This window comes from Lolium rigidum, chromosome 5, assembly GCF_022539505.1.
Source record: "Lolium rigidum isolate FL_2022 chromosome 5, APGP_CSIRO_Lrig_0.1, whole genome shotgun sequence".
Lineage (NCBI taxonomy): Eukaryota > Viridiplantae > Streptophyta > Magnoliopsida > Poales > Poaceae > Lolium > Lolium rigidum.
The window spans coordinates 76,415,057-76,433,384 of NC_061512.1; the positions used below are offsets into that span (position 1 = coordinate 76,415,057).

At 43.8% G+C, this 18,328-nt stretch overlaps 1 protein-coding gene across 1 annotated transcript; it reads right to left on the reverse strand.

Moving 5' to 3' along the window:
* Positions 1 to 12,365: 12,365 nt before the first annotated feature.
* On the reverse strand, positions 12,366 to 17,564 carry LOC124654051 (protein CLT2, chloroplastic-like). Its single transcript, XM_047193087.1, has 10 exons — positions 17,244 to 17,564; positions 16,991 to 17,136; positions 16,840 to 16,877; positions 16,403 to 16,518; positions 16,223 to 16,322; positions 16,106 to 16,141; positions 15,974 to 16,024; positions 13,177 to 13,300; positions 12,967 to 13,092; positions 12,366 to 12,848 (listed from the first exon to the last, which is right to left on the reverse strand). The coding sequence occupies exons 1-10, from the start codon at positions 17,378 to 17,380 to the stop codon at positions 12,694 to 12,696; spliced, it is 1,029 nt and encodes a 342-aa protein (XP_047049043.1). The 5' UTR covers positions 17,381 to 17,564; the 3' UTR covers positions 12,366 to 12,693.
* Positions 17,565 to 18,328: the final 764 nt, after the last annotated feature.

The following is an 18,328-nucleotide window of genomic DNA, read 5'->3' on the forward strand; positions in this document are numbered from 1 at the left end:
CATATCTCCTTCAGTTTTTAGGTAAAAATACGTCGGTTCATGAAAGAATCAAGCGAATTGGATGATCAACGGCCGAAAGAGGTTGGGTGGCGATCCCTAGCAGGGTGAGCGCGCCACACCTCTCTTCTAGGCCTCAGGCCCCTCCAGGTGTGATCCAAAAGCCCATGATGCTTCTCCCGATGAAAAAAATGACCCTCAAGAAATCCTAGCTGAATTTGACTCCGTATAGGTTTCTGAAAGTGAAAAATACACAAAACAGAGAATTCTTGTTCTGCAGAGTTATAAACCAAATAAAGGGGATGATGGATATGAAATACACCACTTTTTCTCGCCTTTAAAACTTTAGCTAAGTCAAGAAATTGACTAAGTTTCCCTTTCAGTGTGCTACTAATGACTAATTATTGCAAAGATGTGAATCTCTTCTATCTTTAAATGGTGTGCATGAAATCATGTCATAATGGCAAATGGACCTACAATAACTGAAGAAAATCGTGCCACAAGTGCAACAAATATGACCAGATGTCGAAAGGCAATTCCAGAGAGTTTAGCGGACATCGTACGGGCAAGCCCCGCCCATACCGTCTGCCCGTACTGGTCACCGCAGCCTTCCTAAGGTCAAACCCTATAAGTTATATAAAGGACCCGACGCCAAAGGGAGAACCATTTGTCGCAAAACAGAGCCGCCATCCATCAGATCCATCTACACCACACCGAAGAAGATCCACCACCATAGTTCATCCATTTCATCTCCCATCTCCTCCATAGCCATAGCTGCCACCATTGTAATAGAGATCTCCTTGAGAATTAGTGACCGTTGTAAGAATATTGTGATTTCAATTGAAGTATTTGCAACAATGATTTCTATCTTTGATCTTGATATTATGTGTGAGTAGTCCTCAAGGGCTGCAGGTTGGGGTGAATCCTCGCATCATCTATATGCATCCAATCTCATAAATATGTGTAAGAATTGAATATGAGTTTTGCAATCTTCTATCCTTGTCTCTTTGCCTCGATTCGATGATCTACAGGTACCAATGTCTATCAGATCGATCAAGGGAAGAGGTGGAATGGAGGGAGAACGCCATGCTACCACGAAACCTCAGTAACAAAAAGCGGAAAGTAACAATACATATTTAGTGATTCACTCGGGATCAACGGCACAATCATCAAGCTTAATGCTTTGGTCTGTATTCACTTACTCAATAATCGTTGTTACTCGCAGCGGTGGGAACAATGGTTGGACCAAGAGGACCTTGTCACCTATGGCTTTAGGGGCAAGAGTATTTACGGATGTGCTGCTCACAAAATCTCTTATCACTATTTTATTTACTACACAATTGCACTTCATTCCTATATGTATGCATAGCTGTAGGAGAATCTTTAACCCTGGCCTATTTCTATCTATGGAACACGACCCAATTAAAATTAAACTAGATAGGTCCAGTAAACAAAAAACAAAATCAACTAGTATGTCTTGTAGACGTTTCCTTTACACCATTTTAGCAGTGCTTCCCAAGGATCGATTAAACCTAGATCTTGTAGGGAAAAATCTTATCATACTACAATCCATAATTTGGATCGAAGGTATCAGAGGATTATTGGTAAATAAATCCCCATAAATAAATGTAAAATGTGGTATTATCATCATATATGTTGAAAATATGTGGGAATTCATGTAAATAAAGTACAAAGTTCATGTGTGCATTTTACATGCATCGGGAATAATAGGGTAATTATAGAGTATGCACTTTATGAAGGTGCCCATGAGCTACTCTGAAAAATTATGATACTTACGATGAGTAGTGATGATGAAACAATGCAAACTTGTAGTTCCCGAAAATAACCATTTGCAGGATTCACAAGATAAAGAGGAGGAACACCAAGAAGGTGAGGGTGACAGCGAGTTGCACAGTAGAAATGATATGACTGTTGATGATGCATCTCCGTTTAGTGATGATTCTTGTAATGCTGAAAATAATCCTAATTTATATGCGAAGGCTTTATGCCTAGATACTCATGAGGAGAGATTACTAATGATGAACTAGAGATAGAATCTTGCTATGAATCTTTCGATGATAATATGCAGGAACCAATTTCTAATGCGAAAGAAGAAGAATATGAAGTGTTCCCCTACAATGAAAGCCAAGGTAAAGTTATAAAAAATTATTCATGAAATTCCAATCTTTTCGTTGCAGCTACATAAGAAGGCATGTCCACCACAATTGGTGCATCCACACTCTCTTGCAGGCGAGAACCTATTCATCTACAAGATGTTGATGTACCGTAAGCGCGTATACGACCCCGACCGTACTCCACTATGAGATGCTCCAAACCTCATTAAGGTAAAATGCAGAATTTTATAGTTAATCTTTTGAATTATTAATGGAACATCGAAGGCTAGCTATATGGCTTTAAAGAAAGCGCTTTTCGGGAGGCAACTCGGAAGTTATTAGGTGTCTTTCTTACTTTTGTGTCTTTAGTCTAGTTGCATTCATGTTGCATTGGCACTTTTATATATATGCATGATTTACTATTAGAGTTGGCTTGGGACTATTTCAAAAGGTAGAATTAATTATTGATGAAATCATGTGCTGCATATCTTGGTTAAATTTATCTACAGAATATTTGTATGCGTTTTTTGATGCTGGACTAATTAATGTTTCAGGTCCTTAGTGCAATTCCCGAGGAGAATGAGTGTTTTTGTGGCTATAGAGAGTTTAGCGAGCATCCGTACGGGTGCATTTGCACGTATCATCCGCCCGTACCGCTCCTACGACACAACAAAGACACCAAAAAAAAATTCCAGAGAAGTCACTCTGTGGATAGCGACCATCGGTACGGCAGGATGCGGCCATACCGCGCGCCCGTACCGACCTCGCCACCAGACGCAGAGAATTTGAAGAATTTCCAGTGGAAATAGCGAGCATCGGTATGCGCGCATATGCCCATACCACCCGCCCATACAGGAGGCGAGAAAGCGCAATAAGGACAGTAACAACTAAAAAAACAAGCTAACGTTAGTCGGTTACCTTCTACATGTTCTATTGTACCTTATTTACCGACCTTCGAAACTGCCCAGCCTATAATTTTTTGTAGTGTTTCATGTATCGTTTTGTTTCTTTTATCTTCACGGTTGGGTGAATGAACTTTGTTCATACATAAAATCGTTTGCTTTATTTCGTGTGTTATTTTTGCAGGGACTTGAACCTTGCGTGGAAACATTAACGATGTGTGCCAATCGCTCAAACGCCTACATTAGCCAATTGGTTGCTTCAATTCAACGCTAACAACAAGTGTATGGTAAAACCTTCCAACTCGAACCTTGCTCAATAAATTTCTAATAGCGAGATTTCCGCCTTAAGTGGAACCTCTCCTTTTTAATTAAGCATATAGGGTTGCACACTTGTGTCTCATACGTTGTCTCATTTGCCTTTCATCAAATCCAAGAGTTTGTACAACACTTAGACTTAGTTTTTTGACTTAAGTGTGCTGCTTAGATTAATGAACCGACCTCGTGAGACTTATTCTTTCATCACTTGTGAGCTAGCCCTGTTCTTCTAAAAGAACAAAAATATTTGTTTTCTCTTTAAGTTTTCAACCAGGTTATGTAGGAAGCAAATCACCATGCAACGTCAAAGAAGGTTCATTGAAGCAAAGATTCTTGTCCAATGAAAGAGAGGTTATCCGCACCTCAACGGTAAAAGTGCATCACCCTTGCTTTAATCAAGCTTGGAGACGTAATCATTTCACACACTCTCTTTTGAGAACAACATTTTCATTTTCTTTTGGTGATCTATTCAAGTTTGGCTCTTACTAGAGCCTAGCTTGGGGAAGCTACTTTAGCATGTGTAGGATCATGTGCAATGCTCCCACTCAATAAAGTTTTGAACAAGCATGTATCCCACTGCTCTTGAATGAATTGCATGAGTAAGTTATATTTCGTACTTATATAAGAAATGCACTTGCTTTTTGTTAGTTTCCATAAGAGCTGATATAGAGCTTTGATGCACTATGTTCAAATCTTTATCCAGGTTGAGAAAAAAATTGTGATCATCTAGAATACATTGCAATGATTTCTACACTTAAGAATATCAAATACAATAAGAAAGAGTTTTCAATGACGAATTATGTAATGTTTAACTGTCTTAAGAGTTTAACCATGAACATACTCAACCCCATAGATATGATGATTGATCTGATAGCAAATTTTGAAAGGATTTGTTTGAAGGAAATGAAGTTTAGTGTTAGTTGAGATGCATGCCCAAACTGAAAGTTGTGAATCAAAAGTACGATATTTCTTAAAGCTTGTCTACTAACTGTGGTGCACACTCTTAGGATGCTAACAACTCCGTTGGCTTACGAACGATTTGCGGATGCAAAATACCAATTTCAGCTATTGAGTTGAATGCACGGGTAGCAAGCTACTTGTGTGCAACCATTAGTACTCTTGAGCTGTGAAAAATTATTGCTAATTGGAAACTATTATGGAATCCAAATAAATCACCTAGAAAGTTTTTGCATGATCTCGATACTATTAGATGCAATTTCTTGAAAGACAATGATAGAAAAGCAGTGTTTTTTGATAACCTTGATTTATTGATGTGAGAGTTAATGAAACATTCTATTGTTATGCTTCTTTTGACATGATCTATTACTGTTAGTACACAAACATAAAAAGGAGCAATAGGCGGATCACAAATTTGATTTCAAGAAAGATTTACTTTTGACATGAGGCATAGAATATGTAAGTGATCTTTTATGGAATGACATAACTGAATTGGTGTGTCCTTGTATGCTTATGTTACATCTCACTTCTATCTTGGGGAAGTATAGGATATCACCTCGTACTTGTGAATTTTTCTACCCAAGTTCGTTTCTCGCTATGGTTCTTTTTCACTTTTTTCACTCGAGGGTGAGTAACAACTAAGCTTGGGGAAGTTGATAGCTCGCAATTTTGTACTATTTTACTGGGGTTTTTAAGTATACTATTACTCATATGGTCACTCATTTCATGCTCCATCTAGATACACATATTCTTGTTATGCATACTTACGAGTTCTTGTTCACTTTCATACGAGCTTTGCAAATTTAATAGTTTTAGTAGGATTTTATTATGTTTCCCTTGTCTTTTATATGTATTTAGGTGTTATGTACATGGAGAAAGGGAGACAAAAGGACCAAGAGGGTACAATATGAGAGAGTTGCAAGCACCAGACTTAACCATATGAGGTGCAGGGAAAGTGATATTTTTCCAACATCTTATATTTAAGATCTAAGAGCATCTCTAGCAGAGCCCGTAAATACGCGAACTGAAAATGTGGAGTTCAGTTCACTGAACTCGTGTTTACGGGTCGAAAAATTGGTGGCGCAAAACAGTCCCCGTAAACGAAAACTGTAAAACAGCATATTCCTTAAATATGCCATTACAGACCCACCTCTCAGATTTTTTCTTTTTTTCTTCTAAATTTGTTTCCCCTATCTTCGTCTTCCTCCCGAGCAGCACGCCCGGCCAGCAGCAGTCCGGCCCGCCCTGCGTTCGCCCTGCCTCGTGCCCGCCGCCGCTACCCGCCCCGCGCCCTGCCCGGCCACGCGCCGCTCCACCCCGCACCTGCCCGGCCGCAGCGATCTCGCCCTGGCCGCGGAGAGCTCACCCCGCGCTGCCCCACGCCGCCAACGAGGCCGCCCCGTCCGTCAACGAGCTCACCCCGTCCTGCGGTGCCCCACGCCATCCTGAGCTAGCCGGAAATTGGTTGAATTTTGGTGACTGTACTGCCGGAAGCAGTTGGGCTAATCTGAAATTTCAGCGCGCCAGGATTAGGGTTTTGTGTTCAGTTCGCTCTTTCAGCCCCTACAAATACATCTCGAGTTGGGTTTTCGGTCTCGGCCTGAATTTTTTTTTCGGTTTTAGCTCGTTCACAGTGACTGATCTACGCCATTTTCTAAACTGAACCGGTAAATTGGCAGTTATTTTTTGGTTTTGCCCAGTTTACGGGCTCTGCTAGAGATGCTCTAAGGCATGGTTTTGTAGCCCTCGTCCATACGAGTTCAACGAGCTGAAGACCACCTAAATTGGAGTTCGTATGAAGAAATGACGGCCAATATACGAAAGTCCAAGATGAATAGCGACCATCGGCACAGGAAGAGCCCGCTCGTACCGCCCGCCTATACTGGGCTCCGTAGGATCCATTTCATCAAACGGAACAACATTTTTTAAGGCCCGATGGGCATATTCGGCCCCGAACTCCGTCGGTTCGCGAAGCCGATCTCCAGTGCCTATATAAGGAGGGGAGGAGTGAACGGAGAGCATCATCCATCCACGCCCTAAGGGGCGGAGCCCTACCGCTCCATCGCTGCCGCCATCTCTGCAGTCGCCGTCTCCATCATCGACCCCCTTTGTCTACTTAGATGTGATCAACACTGTATTAGCATTTGCACTTGTATACAACTGTACCTCCATATTCGATCCATATTATTGTCATGATGTTGATCCTCTTCATGTATGAGTAGTGCCTTTGTTCTTGGGAAGATATGGAGAAACCCTAGTAATAGTATGATTTTAAGATGAATTATAACTTTGATTTATTAACTATGTTTTAGTTCTCTCTCTCTTGTATATTATGTGAAGTGCACCACATAGCATTTTCCTTAGGGACTAGAGAGGGAACTACCCTTGGAAGTATGGTAAAGTGTATGACAAGAAGTGACATTTGTATGACACTTTATTATATGAAAGAGGGGGGTAAAGAGAGGTTCACTAAGCTCATATCGATAACCATGGGGTAAAACCCTTAATTGCGATGGTCAACGTGTGGTTTGCAGAAGGCTAGCGGCAGTGGTTATTTAGAGATGCGATGACTGATGGTTTTCTAGGCGCATCTTATTACGAAACTCTCTCCACACATAACATAAATGAAGGATATTGGTTCATCCTAATGATAAGTAATACCAATACTAGTGGTGGAACCTACACTCGTTGAGAACCCCTCAACCATATCACAAACACACTCAATCAACACTCTTTTGCTTTAGTTTACATTTGTTATTTACTTTGCTCTTAGTTACTTTAAACTCACAAATTATTGCCATTATAGTAGCTTATAGAATAGGCTATTTTTAAACCATGGTTTGGGTGCCAACGTGGCTGCGCCTAACAACACAGTTGGGGGTTGTGTTTATTGCCATTTTCAAAGCTTCTCGGGAACGAACTTATATAAATAATATTTTCTGCTACAAATACTGCATCCCACCTGATCTAGCAATCTCCAGGCATGAATCTCCAAATGGAGTTTGCCGACGGAGCCTTCCGGAACATGACACTCCGGCCTGATCAGTGGTGACTCGCAACTAGCAGATATTCATCTTGGTGTGAGTTGGAATCCTAGAATAACCACCATTATTTGGCCAGGCCAGCAGCACCCTCACCGCCGTCTGGCTTTCGGCCAATAAATGAACGTGCCGACCCGTTCTGGCCTAGATCGAGCCCAAGGTCGGCCCCAGATTGAACATGCGAGGGTGGTACCGAGGGACAGGACCACATGCGAGCGCCGCCATCCGCCACCGCCGGCACACCACCGCAAGGGCACCCTTCTATGCCTCCTTCACGCCTCTCTGCAGCGCGCTAGCAAGCACTGCCCACCGGCGAGTGCCGCCACCCCGCCTCCGGGACTCCACCTGCGTCGCCCCGATGTTGATTTCCCACGCGAAGGGAGCCCGACGAATCGCGCCATCCCTGCCTACCGCCCTTCCGCAGCCAGGCGTGGCCGCCACCGCCGGCAGCGGCAGCGGCTGGTAGGGGAGATCGGGATCTGGTGTTCTTCATGTTGTGGGTGGCCTCCGGAGCCACCCTCGCGTGATCGGCCCGGGAGGAGATGTGTTTCAGATAATTTGTACATATTATTTGCCATTAATATGGATGTATCTAGATACATTTTAGTTTCGTATCTAGATACATTCATACTAGAGTCAACTAATATATATCGGAGAGAGTGATGTTAATGATTATTAATAAATTAGTGAAATTTTGGCAAAATAAAAAAGGGAGTGGGAAATGTAACTAGATACATTCATACTAGAGTCAACTAATATATATCGGAGAGAGTGATGTTAATGATTATTAATAAATTACTGAAATTTTGGCAAAATAAAAAAGGAAGTGGCGGCGGCAGAGATCGTTGGCAAGTTCATCTTTTTTTTTCTTTTCACTGGACCGTCAGCTAGCAAGCTGCCATGATCGATCAGACAAAGCAAGTATATACTCCCAGACCGATAAGATTCAAGGTTTAATGATTACCATATAACTGTACGGCCGCCAGCCGGGACCAAGCAGCCTACTACTGGTCCAAAGAAGTGCATACATGTCCGGTTTATTTGTCGCGCTCTGATGGCTGCACTACTTGCTCGTTTCGTTGAGCCAATAAAGATCTGTTTAATTGCCCGTATCAAATCTAATTAGTTTAATGAGATACAGTTTCTAAATGTTTGATCGTATGTATCACTGTTGCAGTGTCCGGCCAAATCATACAAAACTTGGTTTTTCCTGTAGCTTAAGAACTTTGCACAAGTATAGACCACATGTGTATGTATTGGATATTGGTGGGAAAAGTTTTGGATATTTAGAAACTCCGAACTACCATTTCCGAAGATTTAAAAAACCAATCTCCGGAGAGCTCGAGTGCCACAGATCCCCACTGCAAACCTATATACACAAACAAAACCATCTTGGTCAGGATCCTGACTCTTGAGAAACGATTGACATTGATTCTACCATTTTCATTGAGCCGGGCATGCACACTAGAGCGCAAAGGTGGCTGACAGGCTGAGGGGAGAAGTGGGAACAACGAGCCCCTTGGGAAGCATAAGCCATTTATGCCTTACACCGGCTATAGTGGGTAGTATCACCGAAAATATCAAATGTAGCCTGGTTTAATTTTTCTTGATTTAAACTTTGAAATTCTTGATTTTGAAGTTTTAGAAAATTTTAAAAAATATGTAGCCGTAGAGAATGTTCTAATCTATCAATGTATAAATTTTCATACTGAAATACATTATTTTCTCTCAGTAAAAATAACAAAATCTTACAAAATGACAAAATATAGATTTGAGTGTGTTGTTTATTACTGTTCACCAATGCTGAAATCAAGATTTGTTATTTTTTCTGAGCCCAAAATACAACATATTTGATTCTAAAAATTTACACACTTGTAGAGTACAATATTATCTACATCACACTATTTTTTCAAAAAAAATTAACATGTCTAACTATCATTTTTAGAAAATTTATAAAAAAGTTATGTTAAATAATACGTTGTATTTTGGGCTAAAACACTAGCTCTAAAATGGCTAAAAAAAGAATTGAATGTAGTTGAAAAAATTTCCAATGCACATACCACACGACTATCTGTACTCAGCATATTTCATTTAAAAAATGGAACTCTTTAATTCTTTTAAAAGAGCTATATGAAGCTCAAGAGTTAAAAAGGACTATCCGGTTTTCCCCTCCGAGATCTTGTTTACTTCTAGTGTATTTACAGGGATGAGGGAGGGGGGGGTATTACTGGATTATTACAAGTCCCGGAAAATTCTCACCTGTCCGTTTAAAATCTGCTGGTTTAGATAGAATAATTCCGAGATATCCCCTTTCATCCTCATGTTTTTGCCTAGACTAAAAACCATTCATCATACTAGTGTATTTTTTGGGAATAGTATTTGAGAAGATGTAAGGGTATTGGGTGAACACCAAATCTCCTCTCATTCCTAAGCTTTGTGAGAATGAAAATACAGGAGAAATAAACAAGGCCTCGATGTGGCACAGGTCATGAAAATACGAGAGAGCTTTTTTGTCAATTAGATTCTGAGAGATCTAGATAAGGCATATGGTGCAACAGAAGATTCTGTTTTGCCGTAAATAACAACAAGATACGAACAACAAAAAGAGTAAGAATCAGTGCGATCTGAAGGTCCCCAGAATGCCCGAAATGGTGAGGCGGCGACGGGTGACAATTGGAGCTCGGTGAAGCCTGTCTCCAAATCAAGTCTGCAAAAAAGAATTCCCGATGCAAGACTGCAAAAAGGGATCGAAAGAATTTCAAGACCCTTCGAGGGAGAGAATAACTGCGGATGCAAATGTATGATTTGGGGGCATCTAACTGAAATAGTTGGGGTAAAGTGTCGACGATATAATATATTCCTATGCTGCAAGGAAGGCATTCGGTTCACTCATCGATATCACCTTTTTGGTGCATCTTATAAACATTGAGCAGAACTGCAAAACATCACGAGCAAGTTGAGAAGTACTCTAGATGAATTGTAGCATTGGCATCAAATCGAGGTCCATGATGGTGTCATGGAAAATTTAGAAAGCCTTGTCTGGAGTCTGGACTACATCAGCAGAGAAAATAGGCTTTGGTTCGAATGGCTGGCAACAACTCCCTCGGTTACCTAATATATTCTTCTTTTTTCCTCACGCACCCCTCCGTCCGGCACCCCAACCCCCTCCCTCCCACACCCCAAACCCTAACCGCCGCCAGGCAAAGACCGCGGGGCGTGGCGGCGGCCTCGGCCTTTCCTCGTGGCGCGCAGCGAACGGTGGCCGGGATCCTACCTCGATGTTGCGGCCTCCCCGATTCCCGTGTGGATGGCTGGGCGGCAGCGGTCGGACGCGGATGGCTGGGCGGCGGCGGCTAAACATGATATGTGCTACGCCCACCCCCCGCCTCCCGTCGGCGGCACACCGGTGGTGGCTGGTGGTGGGCGGCGGACAACGCCATCCCCTCCGCCTCTCGCCGGTGCGTGGTGTTGATCTCGGGATTCTCCCGCGGCACAACGTCGCCCGAGGAAGCAGCCTTGGGTTCGACGGTGGAGGCGACCCTCTTCTTCGCCGGAGATGGTCGGTCTGCGGATGGTGGAGCTGGGTCTTTTCGATCTGTCATTGCGTACCGGCGGTGAGGTGGAGAGGCATGGAAGCCGGCGACGGCTGATATCGCCGGTGGAGGGCTGACATTCGGTTGCGGCGTTGCCGACGGTGTGTGCGGTGTTTCCCGACAACGCGATCTGCGCTTGGTGTCTCCGGCGGCAGCTGTGGCCAGCCTGGGATGGTCGCCGGCGCGGGGGCCCGACCTGAATAAAGGCGGCGGTCCTAGGGTCTCTCTTGGGCGAAGATGAAGACTGACATGAGGTTTGCTCTTCTCGATCTGGCAGGAGTGTTGAGTTCCGGAATGCGCCGCTGGCAAATGTAACAATGTTTTTTTGCCTGGAGTTTGCTGGATCAGTGGTATATGGTCGTGCGCACCCATACTTTTAGTCCGGCCGATTGGTTCTGGAGGGAGCGGCGCAAAGCTCTAGTCTGTGTTAGCATCAAGTGACATTTTGGTTCAGGATGTAGTCAGATGAAGGGAATAACATGAAGGCCGGAGCGGAGGACTAGCTAAGGCAGGTTCAAGTCTCCGCGTTGTTGAGAGACTTGCTTGGTGTCCTGGGATTCGCAACAGTGATATGGAAGTGGGGGCGGTAGCACAGGTGAAGTTCAGCGTCCTACCTTTCAGGGTGAAAACCCAAGGTATGGATTTAACTGGATGTGACTTGCAATGACCTTGTTGGAAGCATTGTTTTGAGAGTGGAGACTATCTTCAGGGTGAAAAACTAAGATTTTTGGTCGAGCGACGACGGCGCTGGTGCACCGTTTCCTTCTTGGAGGCGTTGTTTTTGGAGATGTTGTATTTTAGGTGTTGTCTCGGTGGTGGTTGTATTGTTGTTGCTAAGCATAGAATGCTATAGCGGGACTTTTGTTTGTTAGTTTTTTTGTTTTTTTTGTTGTGTGCATCCGTACTACCATTAGGGTGTTACGTTGTTGCAGAGGTTGTTGCAGAGACTGGATGTAATTGGTATCTTTGATATTAATATATTTTCTTTATCGAAAAAATATAAAACGTTTTGGTAAACTAACTTAGTTTGTCAACACGTTTTTATATTGGGGAACAGAAGAAATAAGTCTAACTTCAACATGACATACAAATACACATAAACACAGTGCAGATGCATCCTACAGGCTACATAGAGCGCACGAAAACAAGCTAGATCCACCTGCCGGAGAGTTATTCCCTTCTTCCTTTTAAAGGACGGAGTTATTTTTAAGGGTTCGTGATGGCAGCAGTAACTTCAGTTTTACTTCAAACCAGCCTGAAGGTAAAGTTTGGAAACATGTGCTCTTGGTTCTAGCCAGCATAAATGAAAACTTCATACTTTCCATCAAAAAAAAAGTGACTTGGAAGCTAGAGCCCTCCAAGGAGTAGAAGAATTTTAGGTGTGTACAGCGAGAGTGGGCGCTAGCTGTCAATTTTGTTATCTCAGTCGCAAAGACAACCACAACATAATGGAGAAAAAGATAGCATTCTACGTAAATTAAAGTCAGTTGTCTGGACTGATATGCTGTATATTACAACTTGCAGCTTCTGCAGTGCTCTTTAAGGTGAGAAATTTGACATATATACATGGGGAAACGTAATTACATGTATGTACTACTGTTCCAATGAATTGTTAGAACTTGAAAGTACCACATATCTATGCTACAACAAACTGACGGGGTACTTAACAAATCTGGTGACATCAACCTTGAAATCTATCATTAGCTTCAAGATCAAACAAATCATTGAGTTTCCGTAGCAACGCCGATGTACACTCAATGGCCTGATGAAGATCTCAATCAGACTTTGACTCTTTAGATGATTGGGGAAGGTTATATAGGATCAGGCCCATCAGCAATACCACAACGCCGATCATAAAAGACGTGCTTAACTTTGCGCCTTGAGGGATGTAGGGCAAAGGAAGAGAAAGAATGTAGATTGATATTGGCACTGCAATTGAAAAAAGAACATCAGCACTGTCATGAAGATACTCGTTCAGTTTGGTCTATACAGCGGCAGCAGACCAAAAATGAAAATACAACTAGAGGAAGGGGAGAGGAAGAAAAACCTGCTGAAGTTGCTGTAAGTGAAGCAACCAGGGCAGATGACATCTTCACCAAATTAAGCAACGAGATATTGAAAGCCATGTTCACCAGTATAAAAAGCAACGGTAGGAATGGAGCACCTCCACAATCTTCAAATAAAAATGGCAGCATAATGAGCAGTCAGCACTCAATTCCATCAAAACACTGGATTCCAGGCAAAGAATAGACATTACCAATCGGGCTTTCCCCAACATTTAAGAAGCACTCAGCACCACCATTTAAATGACCAGAGAGCTCAGCAAGCTTAATCCCCCTCAAATTAGAGAGCAAAGGGAGAAGAAGAAAAACAAATAGGGCCTGCAAAATAAGTTGAATATGATATCTCTATCTCTACTACTATAATGCATGAGTTTTGAATTTGAATTTTCAATCCAGCCCTAGTTCCCGACAGGCAACGAAGAACCTCTTTTGACCATTGATGTGTCTGATTGGACGGCTATGATTTGTTGGATTCGCCACTACTCCTTTCCCGCTCACACTGCGCATGTGTTTGGAAGCAGCTCAGCCCTTCCAGATAATTCTACATCCTGCTACGCTTATCACATTTTATGGGAACTATTGCCGACCGCTTGTGCTCCCAACTGGATAAGTCCATTCGTTCATCCCAACGGTCACATCTGACTATACGAATGAAGCTCGGTGATCACATGGGTACGTGAGCATGCATCCGCGGAGTGACACGTGTCTAACGACGTTAATTGTACCGTGGGGTGATAGTTCTATTATAAAAAGGAAGTTTCACCGACTCGTTCCTTTGATCCTATCCTCACCGCCGTCCTAACATAGGATTCCTCTACACGTCCCCAGCAAGAATAGAGAGGAGGCGTTTGCAACCAACTTCCAGATCGCCCGTCGCTGCTCTCCGCCCACGCCGGAACGCAGGCCACAGGAACAGCCGAAGATCCAATACTTCCAGATCGCCCGTCGCTGCTCTCCGCCCACGCCGGAACGCAGGCCGCAGGAACAGCCGAAGATCCAATACTTCCAGATCGCCCGTCGCTGCTCTCCGCCCACAGCGGAACGTAGGCCGCAGGACAGCTGAAGATCCAATGGAGCTCCATCGCGCAGAGGCTTTGCAAGCTCCGTCCCAAGGAGCGAAACCATGGCGTTTGTGGCGCGTCGGCCAGGGAACATCCCCGAGCTCCACGAATCCCGAATCCGAATCCTCCGCTCGACACACCGTCGAGGAAGACGAACGGATCCGCCTGCCGCTTGCCGCACACCAAGCTCCAGACCGCCCATCCTCGCAACTCCGCCGCTGACAGCTGCACGAGGCAGACCAGCACTTCACCCACCTCCTTGGCCACTCGCTTTGCATCAAGCATCTGCGGCGCGTGGTCTACAGCGGCGGAAGCTGCAGGCGTCCATTCCCTGGCACCGGCGACTCGCCCCACCGCCCTGCCGCCGGCGACGACGCAGACAGCGGCGCCGGCGTCGAGCCGAAAGCGATGTCAGACCACCTCCCACGCCACCCGATTTGGGCGTGGTTAGAGGACAACGAGGCCGGGCCGGTTTTTTAACGAATATGAATTACCGACCTAATGTGGCCCACAAGACAACAGCCGGAAAACGTACTCACGCCGTGTTGTTGCCGTGAGTGAGAAAAGGAATCTCAACGTTGATCCAACGGTAGCTAGGCCGTGCTCACCTACCCCTCTGATCACTAAATCCACTCTCTCTGACTATAACTCTACTTCCATCTCTTTGCATTGTGCGGGTGACTGGGTGAGACTCGAGCAATGAGGCATGTGCCGCCTTGCTAGCCGACGGCAGGCGACGCCGAGCTGCTTGCCCCAGCCCTGATTGCTCTGGAGGGAAAACAGTCACCGCCTTGCTGTCTTCAGATCGACCTGCCGGCAGTGCGGACGCTCCCGGCATCACTGGCCGAGCTACGGGCCACCATGCGCCTCCGCAGCGTCCGCCACAACTGCTGGGGCCTCTCCTACCACTCCAAATCAGCTACGGTGACTTCCGGCCTCGCCGGTGGGCATCGACATATCTGCTGCTCCCGCGTGTGTCCTGCCTTGGTCACGCCTCACCTCCAAGAGCAGGGCCCGACAAGCTTTGGAGATGCATGGGACTACAGGAGAGCCAAACGATTGGGAATTTGGGAGTCAACTCACTGCTCAGTGCTAGACATTAGAAAAGGGGACTTTTCTTAGTACTAGCTTTTCATATGAGAGATGTAGAGACTGAGTGTAGTTGGTCTGACAAAGTGATTTTACCAGGTTGAACAGGAGTATATACTGAACAGATAAGTGAACAAAATGGTTGGATAAGTACTCCTTCCAATCCAAATTACCTTTTGCAGATTGGTCTACATACATATATATTTAGACGCATTTTAGTCTATAGATACAGGTGAATCTAGATAAATCTACCATAAGTAATTTTGATAGAAGTAATACACACGAACAACATTATAAAAAAATAAGGTTTCTGTAAAATCTAACAGTGCCTATGCGTGTGTAGATTTAAAGTAAAACATACATAACCGGACAATGTTTTTAAAAGTTTTATATTATGGCAGCGAAATATAACTTGGATAATCTAACTGCAGCGTCACCCTACATAAGGTAGACCTTAATTTTTTTTGACATCTAATCGCAAGACTATACATACTCATATTGAGATCTTCATAAAAAGGTTCTGTCACTTCCTAATAGGCTATACTTCTATTTCATACTGTAATAAAAATTAATTGTAGCAATCTCATGTCATTACTCCTTCTATTTCTTCATATAGGGTAGTGTTAGTTTTCAAAGGCCCAAACTTTACTGTTTGTGATTATAATTTTTATTCAAATATACAATGCCCCCACAAACTAAATAAATAAAATATAAAAATATTTTTAAAAAATGACATATTCCGTAACGTGCAAAGCACGTGCTACGTACTAGTATGATGTAAATCAAGGTTTACTAATATGGTAATGCAGCTAAGCATAACGGGCAAATTACACCAAGTCACCTGAAACCCAGATCCGAATGAATTAACCACAAAGATGTCAGGCCGCTTCCCCTGCACAAATATGTGGTTCTACGGTTATTTCTGAACAAACAAAGTGGGCACACACATATAGAGAAGAAAATATGAGCAAACCTGAAGACGCTTTGCACCATCTACGAAAACAGACTCCTGCAATACAGAATTATGTATCTTACTGAAGTGACCCAAAACTATAGAAAGAGTATTATGTGATAATTTTAGTGGCTAAACCTTCAAAATAGATGCACCAGCTTGAAATGCTGATGAAAGAAGCATCAGTAATGGCCAAACAAACTTGACTCCAGATAAAAGGTGACCATCATCCGATCCACTACAGTAACAGTGAACAAATTAATTGTGATCCAGTTACCAGTAAATATACCAGAGTACCAGATATTTCGAAGGTCATACCTCGCAACAGCAAAAACAACACCAGAAGTTACAAGGAAGCAACCAATAATTTGTCTCAATGAATAGGTCCTTCCCAAAAGCAACGCAGAGAAGATAAGCTGCCACACCAGGAAAGACTGCAGAACAGGATCAGAAGAATATTATTCGACAACAGCGGACAGGATTAGCAGGTTTGAACATCAATGTTGTCAGTTTTAGCATTTTGGGGAATCGCAAGCTCATCCAGCCATAAGATGATTGTTCCGAAAGCTAGCATAGTTGCAGAAACTTCTTGCACTAGTTATTAGAAATAAATATCACAGCATAAAAGAAAATATTTGTAACCATCAAGGATAGATGCCAGAGATAAGAGAACATGCAGATGATATGGTTTTCCTAGAGAATGGTGCGGATACTATGTAAGGAAACACTTGTGGCGGCACAGCTGAACCTCGTACCTGAGACAGTATAGGAATGGCAGGGCCAGGCAGCATAGCTGCAAGTTTCACAAATTAGCACAAGTGCGTACAAGAAAGACACAACACACAGTCTGAATCGTATTGTACCCACCAAGGTAATACGCTAACAGAAAGAATCGACAACAATTACCTCCAGCAGACATTCCGGCTGCGACCCCAAGAGCCTCCAGCAAGCCGATGGCGGCGAACCGGCTCTTTGGCAGTGCAAGCATTTCTCGGGACACCACACCGGCACGGTACCTCGCATAGAGTATCGAGAAGTACACGAAAACGTACCTGCCACGCCCAAATCGAACAGGCGTAAAGTCAGAAGCCGGAAACGGGCTTACTAGAATTACTGCTGCGCATTTCGTCGAACATCCTGGCGGCGCAAAAAGGCTTACCCGAAGGTGGTGAGCTGGGCGAGGAAGAAGGGGTATTCCTTGAGGGGCACCAGCGCGAGCTTGTAGAGCACGCGGTTAGCGACGGCCAGCGCCACTACGGCCGCCGACGCGGCCGCGATCGCCGGCGAGGAGCTCATCGCTATGTGTAGGGCAAGCGAGGGCTGGTCTAGGGATAGGGATTCAGTCCATGCAGGGTGGAGTTGGAGCTGGGAATCGGAGTGCTGTGTGGGAGGACGGCACACGGCAGTGATGCCGGTGGCGGGCGGCCGGTTGTTTGCCTTGCCGTGGAAGTACGGGATTTTGCTACTACATCCTTGAGGCCTTGACCCCTTGGATGTTTTCGATTTGTTTTGATATAAAATGTACAACGAAAATATATTTCATAATGCAAGTGTCCAAATTGGTCTGGTTTATGGCCTTAGTAAACTTGGTCAATCTTTTGAGAAAGGTACCCAAAAAAGAATTCTTATAAAAAAAGTTACCCCTTCACTTTGAGAAAGAGGGAGTACCACATAAGCAACTATTATATCATTGAATGAATGATGTTCTTTTGTCTCAGCTAGGGCTCTGAACACTAAGAGCATGTTTGGTTCTCCGTCATAATTTACCAAGCTAAAGTTTGACGATTTGGCATGTGTTTGGTTCTTCACACACTTTTGAGCTGCCACACTTTATTGTTCATGTGGCCCACATGTCATATCATGTAATGTATTTACTGCTAACTTTTACCACACTTTGTGGCTTCAAAATTTCTAGCCACATTTTCGTAGGCCACACTTGTTAAACTTAGTCTTCGCAAAGGTAGTTCCCAGTAAGATGAGGTCAGCAACTTTTTACGGGTCGAAATTGAGCCCAAATGTTCACTCCTTGTTTATTGGATCCTTATCTTGCTCAGTTGGTTGTGTTGTGTGTGGGCTTGCCTTCTTCTGTTGGGCCCAAAAATAGTAATGCAAAACACAGAAGGCGCAATCAACCGGCTCATATGCAATCAATCATTCTTGACTTCTTTCCAACACACATTAGCTCATCGATCAACAACCATTTACATGCTCACACGGACCAATTTTTCATGCCTCGTGTTTTTT